At 38.5% G+C, this 18,597-nt stretch overlaps 1 protein-coding gene across 1 annotated transcript in view; it reads right to left on the bottom strand.

Annotated features, from left to right (window-relative positions):
* PDGFC (platelet derived growth factor C) overlaps positions 1–18,597 on the bottom strand; it is a 105,267-nt gene that overhangs the window by 34,840 nt on the left and 51,830 nt on the right. The window contains exon 2 of the mRNA XM_026041701.1: positions 9,147–9,342. Coding sequence (XP_025897486.1) covers positions 9,147–9,342 — 196 coding nt within the window. The remainder of the gene's footprint in view (positions 1–9,146; positions 9,343–18,597) is intronic.

Here is an 18,597-nt window from a genome sequence, read left to right as displayed (position 1 = left end):
AATTTATGGTTATCATGATAACATTCCTACTACACAGATTAATATTTTGCACAGAACACAAACGCATTAGCTGAGCTCAGCACTCACGTCAGCAGACAGGGCTGTGAGGCAGCCCTTCCAGCTGCAGGAGCCTTCCTGCCTCTTCTCACCTGCTTCACCACGGCCAGAATATCTGCTTCAGCATACCCCAAATTGCTATTCCTCCTCTACACACAACCAATTTTCCCTAGAATGTCGCCGTGGCCCCAGGCAACAATGTGAAAGCTCGTGGCTAAACAATTTCCTAAAAATGCTCAAAAGCATATTCCAGAAAATGAAAATATTAAATTCCTAAGTGGCATTTTAGGTATGTGAGGATTTACTCAGGGCAGCAARGGCAGCACCCTCTGCCCTCGAAGACACAGCAGCAGTTACACACCTGCTCAAGTTCCCCCTCTTGCCTTCCCTCCTACCTGCCTAACACTGTGGAGATTGGGGCTCTGCCTGTATCAGTTTAAATGACATTATTTGTTTTCTTTACTTCAGTAGTACAATCACATATAGTCTCTTGACTACTACTATGAGCACTCACATTCACCAATCCAGGACAGACCATTTGCCAAGAGGTCCAATATCCTGCTCCAGACCAGGCCAATAACTGCTACTTGAACAGAAAGTGCAAAATCCCTAAGAGGCAGCTGAGCAGCTGTAGAGCAGCACATGAGGCAAAAGAAACATGTTCCCAGCCCTAGCAGGAGCCCAGTTTATACCTATCGCTCAGCTAAAGAGTTTCCTCTCATTTCAGTTTTCTTAGTTACAAATGTTTTGTCCTGTTATTCAGACCTATTCTTAATTCAGCCRTAGCATACGAATCAAAGAGTGGTAGGAAATAGCACTTCCTTGTAACTGTTGCTAATTTACTGGCTGTCTTGTTCTCATGTTATTACGAGAAAAGAATCATTTATTYTACACTATGAAATCTCTCAACATGACCACACATGACCAGCTTCCTTTTTCAGGATAAATAATCCTACTTGTTGCAATTCCTCATTCACAGGCCTCTTCTCAGATACTCTGATGACCAGATGACAACAGAGCACCAACAACCGCACTGAATTTCACATCCCTTCATACTTACTAGCCCTGCTGCAGGAGGGGCAYGACAGGATTGTTACTCATTTACTTTCTGGGTCTCTGGAAATATTTGCCGAAATTACTGTTTAACTACAGCCTCCTTCAAGCAACTTACTTTGCTAAGACATTGACAATATACAAAGAAGTGATATAGAGGATAACTGAGAAGGAGCAGGCGGATGGAAAGAGGAAAGGAAAAAGAGGGGATAAACATACAGGTGAGGAAACACAACTGCTCTCCTAGGAGCAGGAGATGAAAAAGGGAGAGTTGCTTATACACCTGTCCGTGAGCCCACCTGCCCGACTGCACGCACGGGAAYATCACGGAGGGAGTGCACGTTACGTATCATCTGGAGAATACAGAGACCGTGGGCAACAAATTTAGGTTGTCCTGCTGGGCCTGTCTTTGTAGTTCGCCTTTAGTTTTTGATATGCAGGTTTAAGAAAGCCAGGCAAGAACAACTGGCTCAGTGGTCAATGTCCCCGAGCACGAGTTGCGTGTGGCCGCGCTCCTGTCCGCGGCGCCGCTCAGCCTGCACTGCGCCCGCATGGAAACTCCATTGGGAAYGTCTGCTCCCAGGGCACCTCAGGCGGAAAAGGAGCAGCAGCGACGCGCTCATTTTCAAAGAAAATAACTCCAGTCTACATCACTACAAACACAGCCAGCTACAGTAACGTGAAACAATTTTAGAGGCAATAAATTAGGATTAGGATCGTTTACCAAAATATTTTGATACTGAAGACACTGTTTACTTTATTCAAACAGCTTGCTTGAGATTGAGAGGACCAGGAAAGAGTTTTAAGGAGTCTAAAATATTTTCTAAATTAATGCATATAGTCTCTGCTGGGAGTATGAGATTATGTCAGCTCCACGCTTTTCACTGGTCATTTGCTTGACACTCATCTTGGCTTTGGAAATGGATTTTAAATAACTTGCTAAGTAATATCCATCATAGTGTCCTCCAGCAACTTGGGGTATTAAGAAATGAACACTGGATTTTCTTGAAAGGAGGGAAAAGAGAGTGGACCAGAATAGGTAGCCCCCAAATCCCTGCAGCAAATACTTTTATCCTTTCATGCAGGTTGGGCTTTTCTGGTCACAATCCTGTTCTAGTTCTCTTAGACAGAATAATTTTGCAGCTCTAAATTGCCCCTGCAGAATAAAGTTTACTTTTTGAAGCCTAAGAAATGTGTGTAGTCTCAGCAGTTTCATTTATAACTGTAGTCTGTGGGTTTTTTTTCTTTTTAAATATTTATTGCCTACAATATCTACTTTGCCACGTTTACAAAATTACTATGAGAATGATATTATGCAAGTTTCAACAAGAAGTAGGCACCCTAAAACTGCCAATATTTGAGCTCCAAGGCTACAGGCATAAGAAGAGAGCTTTACAGATTTGGTCTTCATTGTAACATTCACCTCTGTTTTCGGAGTCTGGACAACTTGAGTTTTCAGGGGTTTGGGAGAGGACAGGCCAGAAGCAGTTCTCCTTGTTTTCTGAATTTTTAAACAGACGTAGCAGCATCCTTTCACTCTCCCCAGAAAAAAAGTACAAAAAAAGTACAAAAACAGCAACCCAGCTATCCGAGCAGCCACGATCCTTCTCTGCACGAGTTGCTCTTTAAATACAGAGTTCACTTAAAGGTCTTTGTCCAGTTATTCAAAGCCAGCCTGAACCTTATACTTACTTACCCAAGAGATAACTTCACCCTCTGTAATCACTGTCTCTTGCAACAAAAAAGTTCTACAAGAAGCATTTAAGTTGTCAGACAGCCTGTCAAGTGTCCAGAAATTAATTTTCATGGAAGCCAGACCTTGAATATGGAACTCACTGACACTAAAAACAGAGAATTAACTCTTACTTTGTGTGAAGATTTACACATTTTTTATGAATCCATGCTTGGTATCAGTATGCTCTCTAATCATATGCATTAATATTGCCTCTATGATACACTCCAGGCAGAACAAAGCAAAACAAACATTTTATTTCTTCCTATAGGCTCTAAAAGAAAAAAAATGCTGCTTTATTTTTTATTTCCACATATGTGGATATACTGTTTTTATATGTATGTTAAATTTTTCTTTCCATATGTATGCTGTTCAYGTGGTTACCTCCATTCATGACAGCAGGCTAAACAGAATCGAAATATCCATCACTATTCATACCGCAGYATGTAGGTGCTGCAGTTACATATCAATAGATCTAATTACAAGGCAGTTTCCTATGCTTTGAGTCATTCATCATGATTTACATTACAGAGAAAGCTCTTTAAAAATTACATAACRAAATGTTTCATCTTTTTATTGTGTTTACCATAACTCACTAGTGCATAGTATGCATCTGACATAACTTATGTCAAGACAGACAGCTAAGCAAATATTTTCCTTTTTCCTAGCTACTGACAACAAAGTCACTGTTTGTGAGTTTCTTTTTAATTCACTTGTCAGCCTTGTCAGACTGACAAAATCTTAGAATTGTTTAAACTTCATCAGCAATTTTCTAACCATACATTCATTAAGAACACAAAAGTATGAAGATTCAAGCTGTTTGGATTATGGTCTTTTGTGTGTGTTTCTTTTCCTTTCTTTCTTTCTTTTTTTTAAAAAAAAGCCAAAAAATGTGATATTCTACTAATCCTGAAATCTATAGTCCTATCTTCACTACATTTAAATGATGTATTTTCCAGAATACAAGTTTCTAGTTAATATATACAGTATGTATAAAAACTATAAATACATAAATATGAACACGTATTGCAGTTGCTACATATATATATAGTTACGTAGTCACTGTATATACATGCATATATCAATGTTTATGTGCTTCTTTATACATAGGTATCTATACTCACAGTCACKCTTCATAGTAAATACAGTTATATATTTTTGCAACAAATAATTCAGCTAAAATAATAATTTCAAAACTGGACTGTCTCATAACTGAGCTCAATTCAAGTGAAGTCAGTTTGTTACATAGGGTTAAAAGTGAACATCAGCAAACAGAATGTGCTGCCAACTTTGCTTTACTGCACTTACTACAATTTCTCTGAAGAACTGTACAGGGACTTCACTTCTGCCAGGAGCTATATAAACATACAATAAAAAGCGAGCTTCTGCTAGGAGTAGTTTACTAACATACTGTCAGGCCAACAATACACCAAATGCATGCAAACAGATGGTAGACCCAAGGAAACAACACTGGAACTAGTTATACAGGTCAACATTCATAGATAATCGTTGATCACCTGCTAGTCATCATCAAGGCTGCTTAATGGGAAAGGAGAATTTTAAAAGCATGACAGAGCATAAAAGAATGGCACTAGATCTGTAGCTGGTAACAGGGACTTCCTCTCATGCTCTTTTTTTTGGTAGGGGGAAGATGGGAGACCCATTAAGGTGCAAATCTGAAAATTCAACAAGTTAGTCGTGGTTATTTGCTTTTCAGAGAAGMAGATCAGTGCTGAATGGCAGGGAATTGCTCGGGCAGGGGCAGATTATAAAAGATGGGAAATGAAGGCAAGTTGCTATGGAAGCATTAKGGAGAAGGCAGCTAGTGAGTTCTGAGCATTATCTTAAGTATTCTCAGAGGAGGAATACTCCTAGAATTAAGAGCTAAGGATGTAATTTGACATGAAGGGAAAAAAGTCTAAGTACTAGTCACATAGACTTCATGGTATGTTAACCTTGCCAGTTTTCTTCAGATTARCTGATTTGTTTTTATTATTTCTTCTTCTTATTTTTAATATATTGCACCTATGACAAGGTTGAGTAATTTGTTCAAAACATATCTAAATTTACTAAATCAAGAGATTCACATATTCAGCTGCTAAAACCACAAAGCAAACAAGCAGTCCATACTTTAAAATACTTGAGGACTGAAGAGAGCTGGAAATAAGTTTAACTATTCCACAATCAAGATGATGTTTAAATGACATCTATTACTTGATAACTGGTTGGTTCCACCTTCTTTAACTTGCGTATTGTCCTCACAATCTTATCTAAAGTAATTGCACTTTGGATTTGTGGCACATTTCTGAGTTTTATTACACACAATAAAAGTCATACAGAGTGTAATCATCTGACAATTAGAGAGAACAGCTGCCATCATCACTAAGAGAAAGAACTATAGGCAGTATGTGCACAAGGAGAGAGCAATGGCATACATACACATGTAATTAATATAACACAGTGGGCTTTTTTTCCCCTATTCTATTTGTTTCTATTTTATTTCTATTTTTATTTAATTTCGATCTCATAATGATATAACACTTCAGGAAACAAGCTCATCACAGTAGCAATCCCCTATTAAATGTGCGTGTAGTGTGCACATTCTTCATGGAAGAAAGATAAACCTGTGTTTTTCTGGTCRAGAGCAGCTTACCAAATCTTTCATCACTGTATATGCACAGAGACAAAACAGCAGCACTGGAGATACATTCAGGGAGAATCCCTCCTGGTCAAGGAGGGTTACGGCCTCTCTCTGCTGAGAGCAGCTGTCAGGCAGGGAAGTCTAATGGCCTGCCCATTAGCAAGGCTAGCATCTTAAAAATAATAACTTCTCATAGCCAGTGCCTATCCCAGCTGCTTGTTTTCTTCATCAGAAACAAAGGACACAGAGAATGTAAATCCTGCACACCTCCGTTGGCTAGACATTCCCTCATGTAAGGAAAATTTACTGCCAGATACAGTATAGCTCAGATGACACATCAAACGGGTAGCAGACTGCATCCTTTTCCTTTTCTGTCTGTTTAGTTTGGTAGACAGTTTCTCTTTGGGACCTTTTTTCTTTCCCAAATCATAACTGAAATCAAAGTCTATGAGCCTGAAATTACTGCAATCTTGCAGAGATTTATACATCATATTGCCACTGAAATGACATAAATCTCTTCTGAAATACTTACATAGATCCAGCTCGCCCATAAACTACAGTTTGTGCTCACTTTTTAAAGGAAACCTTCAGATCTTTGCAATCTCCCCTACAGAAAGGGCCCAGTGGAGATGAAGGAGAGCTATTCTTTACAGAGTTAATATGCGAAGCAACGCTGAGAGGACCTGCAGAAATTTCAAGTGCATTGCAATTGTAAAACRTGGACAAATTGTAAAATGTGGGTAAAAAAAAAGGGGAGGTTTGTTCTAAAATCCCACAACTTCTATTTTGTTTTCAAAACAGGCTGTACAGCAACTGCACAATCCTGGTGAGAAGTAGCAAGGCAGATCGCGCCTGTCAACACCAGCTCCAAGCAAGTCTAAGGCAGGAGGGCAGCCCATAACCATTCAGTTGGCTTTAAATACTGCAAGTTGAAACAAAGGTGAAAATGGACCGTCAAAAAAGTCATACAGGATCACTCTGATTCAGATTCAGAAAAGCGCGTAAGGCAGAGACTGGACTGGTACCTTCAAGACGTGCATAATTTAGTGCCTGTTCTAGAATAAAAGACTTCACAAAAAATAGCTGAAATGTCTGATGTTACTTAGGAGAAACCCAGATGTGGAGGTAAAACTAGTCAGTCAGATGCCAACTACTATGCACAGATGGAAATCAAAAAGTGAGAAAGCGTTTAGTGTGCATCTAGGGCATTTCCTATTCACTGTTATCACTTTTTTTTTCCTACTACAGAATTACATTAAGCAATAAATCTTTCATGTAGCTGAATGCATTTTTATCCCCGCATGAATAATGCTTGATGATTATGATGAGATGTAAAAGTTGTTGATTACCTTAAACTACTCCAGTGTATTCTGCCATTGGTCTAATGCACTGACACTGTAGGGTGTTACAGCCTGCTGTGATTATAGAGAAGGCACTTTGCAATGTGCAGAATGTACGGGTGGAAGAACTGAAAAAAAAAAATGTGACTATGACCCGTGAAGGTAACTCATCATGTCCTGCTATATACTGTGAAACTACGAGAAAGATATCCTGACACCATTTGCACGCTGTTGGAAAGTGTATTGTTACCAGGCTGAAATTTCACCTGGTTTCAGCCACAGATTAGAAGTCAGGTCTCTCATTGCTGTGCTTACCCTACAGTTAAGCTGTCAATACTATATTTCATGTCATATCTTATTCTGTTCTCTTCTGTAAATTTGACTATGGAGAAACTGTCATGTACTCTGTGGCAACAATACTGCCTTGAAATGGAAGGAATAGGGGAAAGTCATAACTATTAATGCAATATAGTAAATAAAAATCCACAGATTTTCTATAGATGGTACTGGAAAGAAGATGCAATAATTTTCTTAAGAACTAGAAACTCTAAGAAACATTAGAGTGCAGTTGTTATAGAAAGACAGTCTTCTGACAAGTCCAGAAATTATTCTGCCTGAGTAGAGAGGTTTTACACAGTTGAACTCTGCATTTCTAGAAGCAACTAGGAACAGCCACATAACTCATGTTCTCCAGAGTCCTATCTTCAAGGCCAATAAACCCCAGCGAGGGGCTCAAAAGTACATGCAAGGTACCAGGAATTGCCTGCATACAACTTCCTGGTTTCCAGGCACAAATGTCAGCACAAAAAGATTATGACTAAAGCAAAGGCACTTTTTTTGATTAGGATTTTTGTATTCAGCACTTTGTTTATTTAATATAAATGTACTCCCATTAAAATACTATTCAAGTTATACGATTAGAAATATTTGAACTTATCTTACTTTTTCTTTGCAAGCAGATGATTAAGGCACCCTACCTSGATTTTCTTTCTTTTGCCACTTCATTCTGCCATATGCAAAGAAAAGAAAAATCAAGCCAAGTTTTCTTTCAAAAGGAAAGATTTATTGTTCAAAGGGAGTGCACTTATTTGAGTAAACATATGCTGTGTAGTACTTATTATATTTGACATAACCTTGATAATTACTCACTTCAGAAGTATGAAAGGCTGATACTTGTATATCTAATATGAACCTCAGCCCTCAAATTAAGGGTAAATGCAAAACTAATCCCCAAGAAGTTCAAATTTGTAACTCCAAAGTGTTACAAGGAAACATACAAAGAACTAAAGATCAATAAATTCAAAGAATTTAAAACAAGCATCARATTAAAAAAGTACACCAAGTAAAACAAAACCAAAACAAATGCTTGGAGAAAAGCCTTGTGTAAATTACTGTCCAAGAACACTCCAGGTGGGATGCACCATTCAAATGACACATTTTATTTGTCACTCAAAAGAGCCCAGATAACACACCTGTATATATACCTAGGGCTTTTTAGGAAATGTTACTCTGATGGTAGGTGCAGGAAACAAGAGCTCAGCATCTGTCTTCTGTCCCACAGGAAGGCTAAGCAGCGTCAGCCCCTGCTGTCACACAGTACCCACAACGTGGCCACCGCTCAGCTTGCTTCGCCCAGGCCCACATACCCATCCTAGTGCCCATTATGTCACCAGCTTGTTTCTCTCCCAAGCAGCATTGAGATGCTAATCATAGGAAGGAAGTATAGATTCTATAGAAAGTGGGCCAGTGGTTAAGCAGACAAAATCCTTATTGAAATCTCATAAAAAAAAACCACCAACAAAACCCAGTGCCATTGAAGAATGTAAAGTTCTTTGCAAGGGCTGTTTTTCACAGAAAACTGAAAGCCTGGTCATTACAGTCCACTAAAGGATTATATCATGGTTTTGTTTGAACAGAAATGATGTACTCTGTCTTGACCTGAATGCCTGTTCACATAACATGTTTGCTCAAATGTTTTCCACCGACTCAAACATTCAGCCCTCTAATACTCTGACAAGGAGATTAAAGATGTTTTCCTAGATGTCAAAACTTGGGGTGGGAGGGTGGAAAGGGAAGTGATTAATTATTTCTATGTTTTTGTGTCATCCTGTATCTCTATGGCCCTCATTGGGGGACTCCCAAGGTTTCAATTACAAAATTATTTTCTAGCACTAGAAAAGTGTCCAGAAACACTTTTAAAGATGCATTTTATGAATATCTTGACAAGCAAGTGCCCCATTTTGCCAAGCATGCGCAACATTATTTCCTCATCATCCACATCTCCCTTTCAGATGCTTAAAATGTCAAAAGAAAAGTGACTTACTTGCAAATGTCATCTTCTGGGTCCTCAAGCCCAAATCTTTCATCAAAAGTAAGCTGTATCCATACATTTTCATCTACTGCTACTAATCTCCATACTAACACAGTATTGCGCGGGTACGTGTGTGGGAACTTGGGGCTGTGAATACTTCCATTAGTAGTCACAGTAATTATCTTTTCATGTTGAGGATCCTGAACTCCTAGAGGAAAAAGAAAAAAAAAACAGATGCATCAGTCTTTTTGTTTTCTTGAATGTCATTATATAGTACACACAGATAAAGACAGTTTTGTTTTCTTTCTTTCTCTTTCTCTTGTAAGGCACTTTTGCCTTGAAAATCTGTGCAGTAATGATAGACCAGAAAACAATAAATACTGTTTCGCTGGCAAAATACCAAAAGCCCCAGACCAAAGCCTTAGTTGCCGTTCAGAGGGCACAAGTTCAGGTGGAGATGAGAGAGATGTGGCCATGTAGTCCCTTAGACTCAAACACTTAAATGCAAGACTGGTCTCCTCAAAGCCGCCCAAAAGGTTCTATAATGCAGGCTGCCAACTGCTCCAGTTCCTCCTTAGTAGAAAGTGGGCAGAGACCTCCCAGGCTCAGGGAGAGGTCTGCTCGCATGACACAGAGCAGATACTTTAGATTAGTGTCTCCTTATTGGAGACTCTCCTATACCAGTTTGGTCCCCAGTGAGGCTTTTGATGACTGCGTCTGCCCTAACAGCTGTACTGGAACAAGGCCATCCTGATACAGGAAAGAATTGGGGATGCGCTATTAAAAAGCCACTAAGTGCATGAAATGAGGCATTCACTTATTAGTCCCAATAGCAGGGATTCCTTCAAGTTCTTTAGCATTATCAGACAACCAAGGAAATGTAAAATTAAATTAATGTCCTAGCATGTGACAGCAAATGATGTTGAAAGAAATAAACCAACTACTTTTGATCTGGGTATATTTTAACATGTGATATACACTGGAAAGATCTCCAGCTGATAAAACCTAAGACCCAACACATGTCAAATGAAAAACAAAATCCTCAGGCTCTAGCACTGCTATTGTTCTTCTCTTTTTCTTAGACCTTCTACATAGCAAGGTTTGACATTTTAGTCAGCAAAGAGTAACAGTCCTTAGTTACCTAACAATAATTTTATAAATCAACAAATTTGTAGTTTTTACCCTAGAGTTACTCATTGTGTTGTTTTCAGCTATTYATCTTCTTCTGCTATTATTATCTTTTTTTCCTGTTTGTTTCAAAAACAGCATTATGAAGAAAAATACATTTGAAGCTCTGCAAGATGCCTGGCCTTTGCTCTACGATGAAAGTGGACACTGCAATTGTAGCCTTATTTTAGGCGCTTGTAAAGCTGACAGCTAAATGAATGTAATGAAGGAGAAGTTCATAGACACAGCATTGCAATTTTACAAGAATTAATCTGTACTTAACTGTAATTTAAAGTCTGACAAACTCTTGCCTTCAATTTGTGGTATGAAAATGGTACTTTTTAAGTGGAATTTCTGCTCACATAACACTGACGAAGTGTCCTTTTGCCAGTATCCACACACAGTTGCAGAGCACTGACAGTTATGTAGAAACAAGAGAGGCCAGCATGCAGTAACAAGAGAAAGCACAAAAAAAGACTGCGCAAGAAAAAGATTCTTAATTTAGCCCTTTGGTTGGGTTTTTGTTAGCTGAGTCATAAGCATTCTTCTGTAATGTATAGTACGTCAGCTGAGAGCACCGCGCTAACCCCAGCGCCAACAATAATAAAAATGACATTCCCAGAGATTACTACACCAGAGTGTTATTTCCAAAGTATGTAAAGGACCACTATTTCAGACAAACATGTCAAAATGTAGTGTCTGACACAATGGCACTGTATTTAGAGGTTCTTCCCAGCTTTAAAGCACACACAATATTAGAAATCGCATTACATTTTTACAGTATACTAAAATTATAAGATAGCTTTGTCTTTTTTAGTATCATCAAGGCAGCCACAACAGCAGCATACCAAGTAAGCATTGTAAGAGATCCAGCAGTATCAAGTGAGGCGTCACTAAAAAGGGGCAAAAGTAGAAGCTTATGGCAATCTAGTGAACAGAACTTTCACCATCTCAAACGTCTTCATCTCTTACACTAGTATGGAAAAAAATACTCATTTATTTTATGATACAACGGTAGTTCACAAACATATCTAATTCTCACACACATTCCTTGCTCCATTTCAAATATTAGCTTTTGCACAGTGGAATTTCTCCTCTTTCAAAAGCATTATTCTGTATGATTACATAAGGAAGTAACCACTGTCACAAGAGAATGAAGCTTATTATTTGTATCCAGATAAGCAGTAATACTCCTTTTCATCCACTGTGCATAAATCATACAATCCTACCACAAAGTGTAGCCTTCTCCTAGTGGGACCAAGTGGCCATTTGTGCGTGCTCTGAGAGTTTCTTTGGTGTAAACTGGAGCACAACTACCTACGTATGGCCAACATCTGACATTTAATGCAAATGGAGTCTCCATGAAAGGAGTTTACAACTTCTTTGTAAACTTTCTTCTGGCTTTATCTTAGGAATAAATTCTCCTTTAACAGAGAGCAACGAGTTCAGTCAGATTCAGAGCAGTCAAGTGCACAGCTCCCAAGCAAGGAGTGCTTGGCCGGGCACCACCTCAGCCCGGGACGTTCACAAGCAAACAGGGACAAAGCAAGGATGCAAACATTGTGTCTGTGACTATAGGAGGAAGCTTCAGGAAAAAGAGCCCAAGAGGAACCACCTCAAGGGAAAGCTCAAGAAACTAAGAACACTAGAAGGGAAAGACCCCTGAGACGACCTAGGGAGACATTATGGCGATGCTTGATAGGAAAGGACAGCACTAACGTCCACCGCTGACGTTGAAGGATGAGCCGAGGCAGGGCTCTTTGATGTGGTGCGAGATACCATCGCCAGATTTATACGTCCAGCACAGCAGGAAGGCCGCCCCTGGAATTAGGAGATTCCAAGCATTCTGAGGGCAGAGCGCACCCCAACCCTCGCCCTGGCCGCCGCACGCACTATCACGGCCCCGATCAGCGGACGCCGCTGTAAACTGAGATTCAACCCGCTAGCTAGACAAGCTCATTCCTGTCTGCTTCAAAGTATAGGTGTCTCTTTCCCCATGGGCACAATATATTTCACAAAGATCAGTACTGACACTTCTTAAATACAGCAAATGCCTCTTCTTAGTATGTTATAATCACTACATGTTAGTGAGGGTCACAAGGAAAAGCCAGATGCATCAAACATCTGTCTGGAGATGGGAGGAGAGCTGCAAGAAGAGATGAGAGCACCAGGGAGCAGAGGAAGAGCCTCGGAAACCGGCTGCCACCACAGGCCACACTCACTCAAGAAATGGCCAATTCTGGGAAAACCATGTTAAAAAATCCTGCTTATTCAGCCTTTCACACCATAACGTTCTATATATGAGAATGCTGCTAATCATGCATTATTTGTTTCGTTGTATTCAATCTTCCTTAACTGTGAAAATTATGAAATTTTAGGCTTTTAGAAATGGCATTATAAGGCTATCATTGCTTAAAAAGAAAGTCACATTTAAACATTAAGAAAGTTTTCAAACTTGAAATAATTATGGATTAATAACACAGCTCTTTTTCTGGAAGGTAGTAACACTAGTATGTGCAAGTCGTCTGCCTTAAAACTGAGAAACTAAAGGTGGCAAAAACTATTTGTTCACAATTAGAAAACTTTAAAGGGCTACGGGTTTGGTTTATAAGCAATCATAAAAGGATTTCCCTACACTATTCCCACTGAACTCCTGCAACAATCTAAACAGGTTCAGAAACTGAGACTTTGTAGAAGTCTCTTTGAACTGTAACATACTACTCCTTCCTTTTCACCAGACTTTCAAAAGCAGTAAGCTTATTTTCATAAATAACAGCTTGAGGAATAACTTTTTCTATCCTCTATCTTTGATTCAGTCCTCTCCAGACACTTCATAATTATTATCTGAATGTACCATTTGAAATGATATTCAAGTGCTCTGCCAGGTAGAAAGGAAAAAGTGGGAAATGATCTGTTCCTGCCAATAGTTTTGCTCACATGAGGAATGGGTGCCAGGGTAAGAACACTCAAAATCATATTAGCAGGGGCCCCTGGAGACCATGAGTCCAATCTCCTGCTTGCAGTAGAATTAGAGTCAACACCACACCGGGCAGCAATGGCATTTTCTAGCCAAGCCTGGAAAACCAAGGATGGAAACCCAGCAGTGTCTTTGGACAGCCTGTTCCAGCGCTGCACTATCCGCCTACTGAAGACGTTTTCTTCAACATCCAGCCTGAACCTCCCGACCTGCAATTTTTGGCCGTGTGCCTCAAAAACAAAACTGTCACTTCAACTTTGTCACATTTATAACCTCTCTTCAAGTGGTTGTGGGCCCAGTATTAATTAGATWAGCCTTGTTGCTCTCCCTACCTCAAACACCAGACAAGCCCAGTTTACTCAACCTCTGCTCACTACCTGCCACCAGCAACGTGTTGAGCCCTGGAGCTTGGCAGTCCAAGCAACTTCCAAGTTACCTTACAGCTTAGATAAGTTACCTTATCCTAAGCTTAGAGAAGCTTAAGCTTTCTAACCAATCACCTTCAGGAATCATGAATTTTAGCCCTTTAGCCAACAGAGATGGAGGGAAAGGAGGGAGGGGAGGGAGAAGATAATCAAGTCTGAAACTGYAGTAAGACATTTAACCAAGTTTCTGAACAGCTGTATGACTTAATGTCTTGCAGAAGATAATCATGACTCATCATACACTAACAAATCTCTTTTTCAATTTATACTTTAGAACCTTCATATTTTCTGCCAGCCCTTTGCCTCGTACTCTGGCTTTTGCTCAAAGAAGAGGATCCCAATTAAAGTAACCTCTATTAAGATCTGATTTCAGACCAAATTATTTTGGAAAGTCATCTTGGTCCTGAACTTCTCAGCTTTTTAAAGAACTAGTTAAATGCTGTATTTTAGCCAAGTTAAAGAATTTCTTTTGCAAAATGTTAGACACATGTTCTAAGAGTCGTTTATTCTAAAGTGTTTCAAAAAGTATTTAAGTCAAATGTTTAGAGTTAAAGCCTTACCTGCACTGACATCAATACTAAAGCTACCAATGACTTGAATACAAAAGGAATCTCATTTGTACTAAATATTTAATATAGCTGGAATAATTATTTTATAATGGACTGATAATATCTCTTGTTTTGTTTTTTTTTCTTTGAGTCATAAGTCAGTCATTGTCCTGAAATAAATAGGATTGTCAGTATACTACATATTTATGGARGAAATATAACATCCTAGTTATTGAAAAATTAGCAAAAAGCTTGACCATAAAATAATTAGAAGTGAAATCTATTTTAGATGTACCATTTTTCAACCCATAAGAATAAACAATATCAAAGCTTGAAAGCATTCACCCCACATTTATTCTCCCCTCGTTTATTTCCTGGTGACAACGTTACAGGGTGAGCAGCCATCACAGAACATATCTGCTCGAGTCAGGGACAGTTACCAACTGCATCCTCTTCCATTCAACTAGAAAGTTGATAACTTCAGTGGCCTCAAAGATCTCAGCCAGATAGAGGCGTCACTTAATAAAATTCTCTCCACTCGAAACTRTTTCAGATAGTGAATGAAACCAGAATCATGAGATGTGCTGGAGGTGCAAATGAGGAGGCAAAGATGCAATATTTTTAGTAGAAAGCAGGATGTCATTTCACCTCAGTTATGAGCCTTAGTCCTAAAGATATCTCTTAAAATCATCTTGTGTCCTGTTTTCCAATTCTAGATATCACTTTACATGCACTTACAAGCGCATGCAATTTATGTCCTTTACAAAAAAACATCCTTTAGATCTGACCCACATACAAGTTTAACTTTTAATCTTAAACTGGACTTTGTTGAAAATCAAGGCATAATTTTATTATGTCTCTTTTCTCTGTGGTTTCTTCAGTTTATATTGTGCAGCACTCATTAAGAACAGATACTATCAAAACATTTGGGAAAAGATTATCTGATGTTCCATGTGGAATTTGGCTTGAATAAATATATTCTATGCATGTGATATATCTTAACTAACTACATTTTAGGTATTATTCAAAGCAAAAAAATGTAATCCTGATCACATTTCAAAAGAGAGAATGAGAGGATACACACACCATTCTAATATTTAAAGATACCATTTTTTTTTCAGTTATTTTCTTGTTATGTACTGTKTTTCCTTAAATTTTTCCACAGTGCAGCACTATAATAATAGTAAGTCAAAATATAACTCTGGATGACGGTTACCATTTTCCCTCAGAAAATTACTGTGCGCAAATAAAGTAAACAGAGACATTAAAGAAACCCAGAAGACCTTGTGTTTCATAGACTACAATTGAAGGCATGACTGCAGCACATGCACATAAGCTAGTTTTAACTACAGAGCAAAAGCAACCACAGCAAGGAAGCCTATGTGGCCTCTGTTCACGTGCCAAATGCAGGGGGTCCTTAGCAAACCTGCAAAGTTGGTGCCAAACTCTTGGTGCAGACATAACAGCACTACTTGAAGCTCCATAGATTAGAGCTGCCTGGGGCTTGTGCTACATCTGCCGAAGCTGCCGTATCCTCACATCCGAAAGGGGAGAGTAACACAGTGCTGTAAAAAAATTATTTGGGAAGTATTTGTATGTTTTCAGAATTAGGCTACGCTATGCTCCCAAATTTAGAGGAAAAGTACATCTTTGTTATATATTGAAGAAAAACATATTTAGTTGGCCTGMTTATTTGGAATAGAATTTTTGTAGGAATATGATGCCTTCCTCTTGTTAAAATTTGATTCCCAGAAAATGATTCRGCAGAAAGTACTTGTGCAATAGCAATACTGGCCTACAGATATGTATCTATAAATTGTTATGGATTTGGAAGAGTTTTAAACTAACTCAAAACCCATTACTAAGCTTGGATCACTCCCATTTCTAGTACCTTTGCATGCAATCTTGAGCCATGCACCACTCAAAAAGGTACTGTCCTAGGAGAATACACATGTGTCTAGAAGCACTTCSGAAAAGCCTTTTGTAGCTGTGCTTGCATTGCCTGTCTTTCTGCAAGGAGAAYCCCCCCCAAAAACAAAAAATAAATAGAGGGGGTTTCATACACCTCCCATTAAGATGTATTGCCAATTCTGCTCATTATTAAGTTTATATGTATCTAGGAATGTCAATGATTTACTAACAAACTGCAATGACAATATTTAAAATAAAGGTCAATTTTTTTTTAATAGAATTGGATAAAATTTCCAATTTCAGCAAGAGTGTTGTCTCTATTTTTTTCCCTACTCTCTCACTTAAAATAGGTTCAATACATGCCATTTTTCAGTTAACTGTAAATGCTATTTTGAAGGCCTACCTGATAGCATAGCCTTTACTCCCATCAGTGACTCAGATAAACAATTTTCTCACCTTAGGAGAAATCTAATCAGATCCTCACTTTGCTCTGGCTTTTCTCATTTTCCCCTGTAAGCCCATAAAAACACACTAGAGCAGCCACAAAAGCCTCCTGCCCCATGGCATAAGCACTAGTCTATTTTAAGACCAAAAGACTCTTTTGTTCATCACCTATTGAAGGGGTTCTTGAAGCAGAGCCCTGAGGACTATAAGGGTCACAGCTTATTCCACTAAAAAGATTATATGTTGGACTGCAGTCTTCAGAACCTGTGGGTATACCAGTTTAGATRCTATCTCTGTGCTACCATATGCCACACATTACAAATGTGTTATTTACATGTAATTTATTAACTCTTAGTTTCCACATAAGCTCAAGCTCTTAGTGCTAGGTCTTCTGACTTTTTTTCCTCCACATCTTTCATATAAAAAATCTTCTAATCAAGAAGGCCTGCATGAGAATCTGAATAAACTTCAGAGTTGCAAAATGAAAAGTGAGATTTGATGCTTCCAAATCACTCCGACATCCCTAGTTTCAGATATGTTTCCCATTTATCAAAATTTTAAAACTATACAATAGAGCTCCCTATGATATTCCTAATAAAGATCTTAGTATTTTGCACAGAGTTATTGTCCCTATGTTATTTTATATTACACTACATATGTATACAGAAGTCATAAGTGTTTTCCTTGTACCAAAACCTACCATTTGGCTTGAACTCCAGCACAATTCCCAGGTATATTGCTGTCTACAGCAGTCTCACCTGCAGTGCTGCTCAGGGTAACAGACTGGTATTCAGTCAGATCTGTCACTTCCGTTCCTCCCGAACCATTTCAAGCTTGTGGTAGCAGGTGAATTAGAATGAACAAAACAATTAATATAATTCATAATGCAGCACCACAATTAACAGAGAGTTTCAATCACTTTGTGATCTATAATGCCTAAATTTCGTATGTTATATCAGTAATTACTGAATTTCTATAGTCTACAAGTTTGTTCAGCTAGTGTGCTGCAGCATTGCATGACGAAATTTATACACATGGAAGTTTGGGCTGAGTCTGAAATTTGTTAACTTAGTGCCTATTCAAAATTCAAGTCAAGTTAATCTTTCTGCCTTATTCCTAAGCACCTTAGTTGAAGTTTGCTTTATGAAATTCTTGCTCAATAAAATACAACAAAGAAGTCTAAAGTGCTAAAGCAGCTGCTTGAAACCAAAGTCTTGAAGTTAAGATTTTAATATACTAATGTAAGGCATTATCTGCACAGTAAAGTCTTACTGATGTAAGGAAATACGACGTGCTAAATGCCAGATGTTGACTGTCTCCTGTTCAAAGCTAAATACGACAGCAAAATTCCTGACTGAAAATAACTGAGAATGTCTGTATACATATATATATATATACACACACATATAAAAAAAAAAGTATTAACATTAAAGTATTTTAAGAACTAAGCACAGTGAAGACTTGTCGCTGTCTACGAAATCGGACAAGTTCAATAATACTCCCCCTAAGTCTGTCTTCATGACTGGCAATTTTGCCATCCGAAGATTTCCGTCTCACTGACTCCGTTTCTAGAACAGATGTTCTAAAAGTAACATGTACTCTGTTTTGGTCTTGTTGGGTTCAAGCTAATTCCAAAATTTCAAACCTATATATCAAAGTGCAGTTTTACCCATCTGAATGCTTATAGTTGGCTTCTAAATTAGAGATACACAACTATTTTTTTTCTTCAGAATCCTTCTCCGATTTATTTTAAACCTGAGTGACTAGCATGACACCTCCTTCCCATCCACAGCTAATGAAAAGGCCATGGCACAGTTAACCTTTACCCAGCATGTTGCCAGCTATATATGTCCACTAGCTAGCTACATACTTAAAAGGTAACTCAACATACTTAACAGGTGAACTCAAATAACTTCCCCCCCAATCTACTCATCACTGCGGATTTGAGCAGTATCAGACACTTACTATCTGAAAGACCATCTATAGGATCT

This window comes from Nothoprocta perdicaria, unplaced genomic scaffold (assembly GCF_003342845.1).
Source record: "Nothoprocta perdicaria isolate Ctin4 unplaced genomic scaffold, notPer1 scaffold_29, whole genome shotgun sequence".
Lineage (NCBI taxonomy): Eukaryota > Metazoa > Chordata > Aves > Tinamiformes > Tinamidae > Nothoprocta > Nothoprocta perdicaria.
This window is presented reverse-complemented; position numbering and strand designations above follow the sequence as displayed.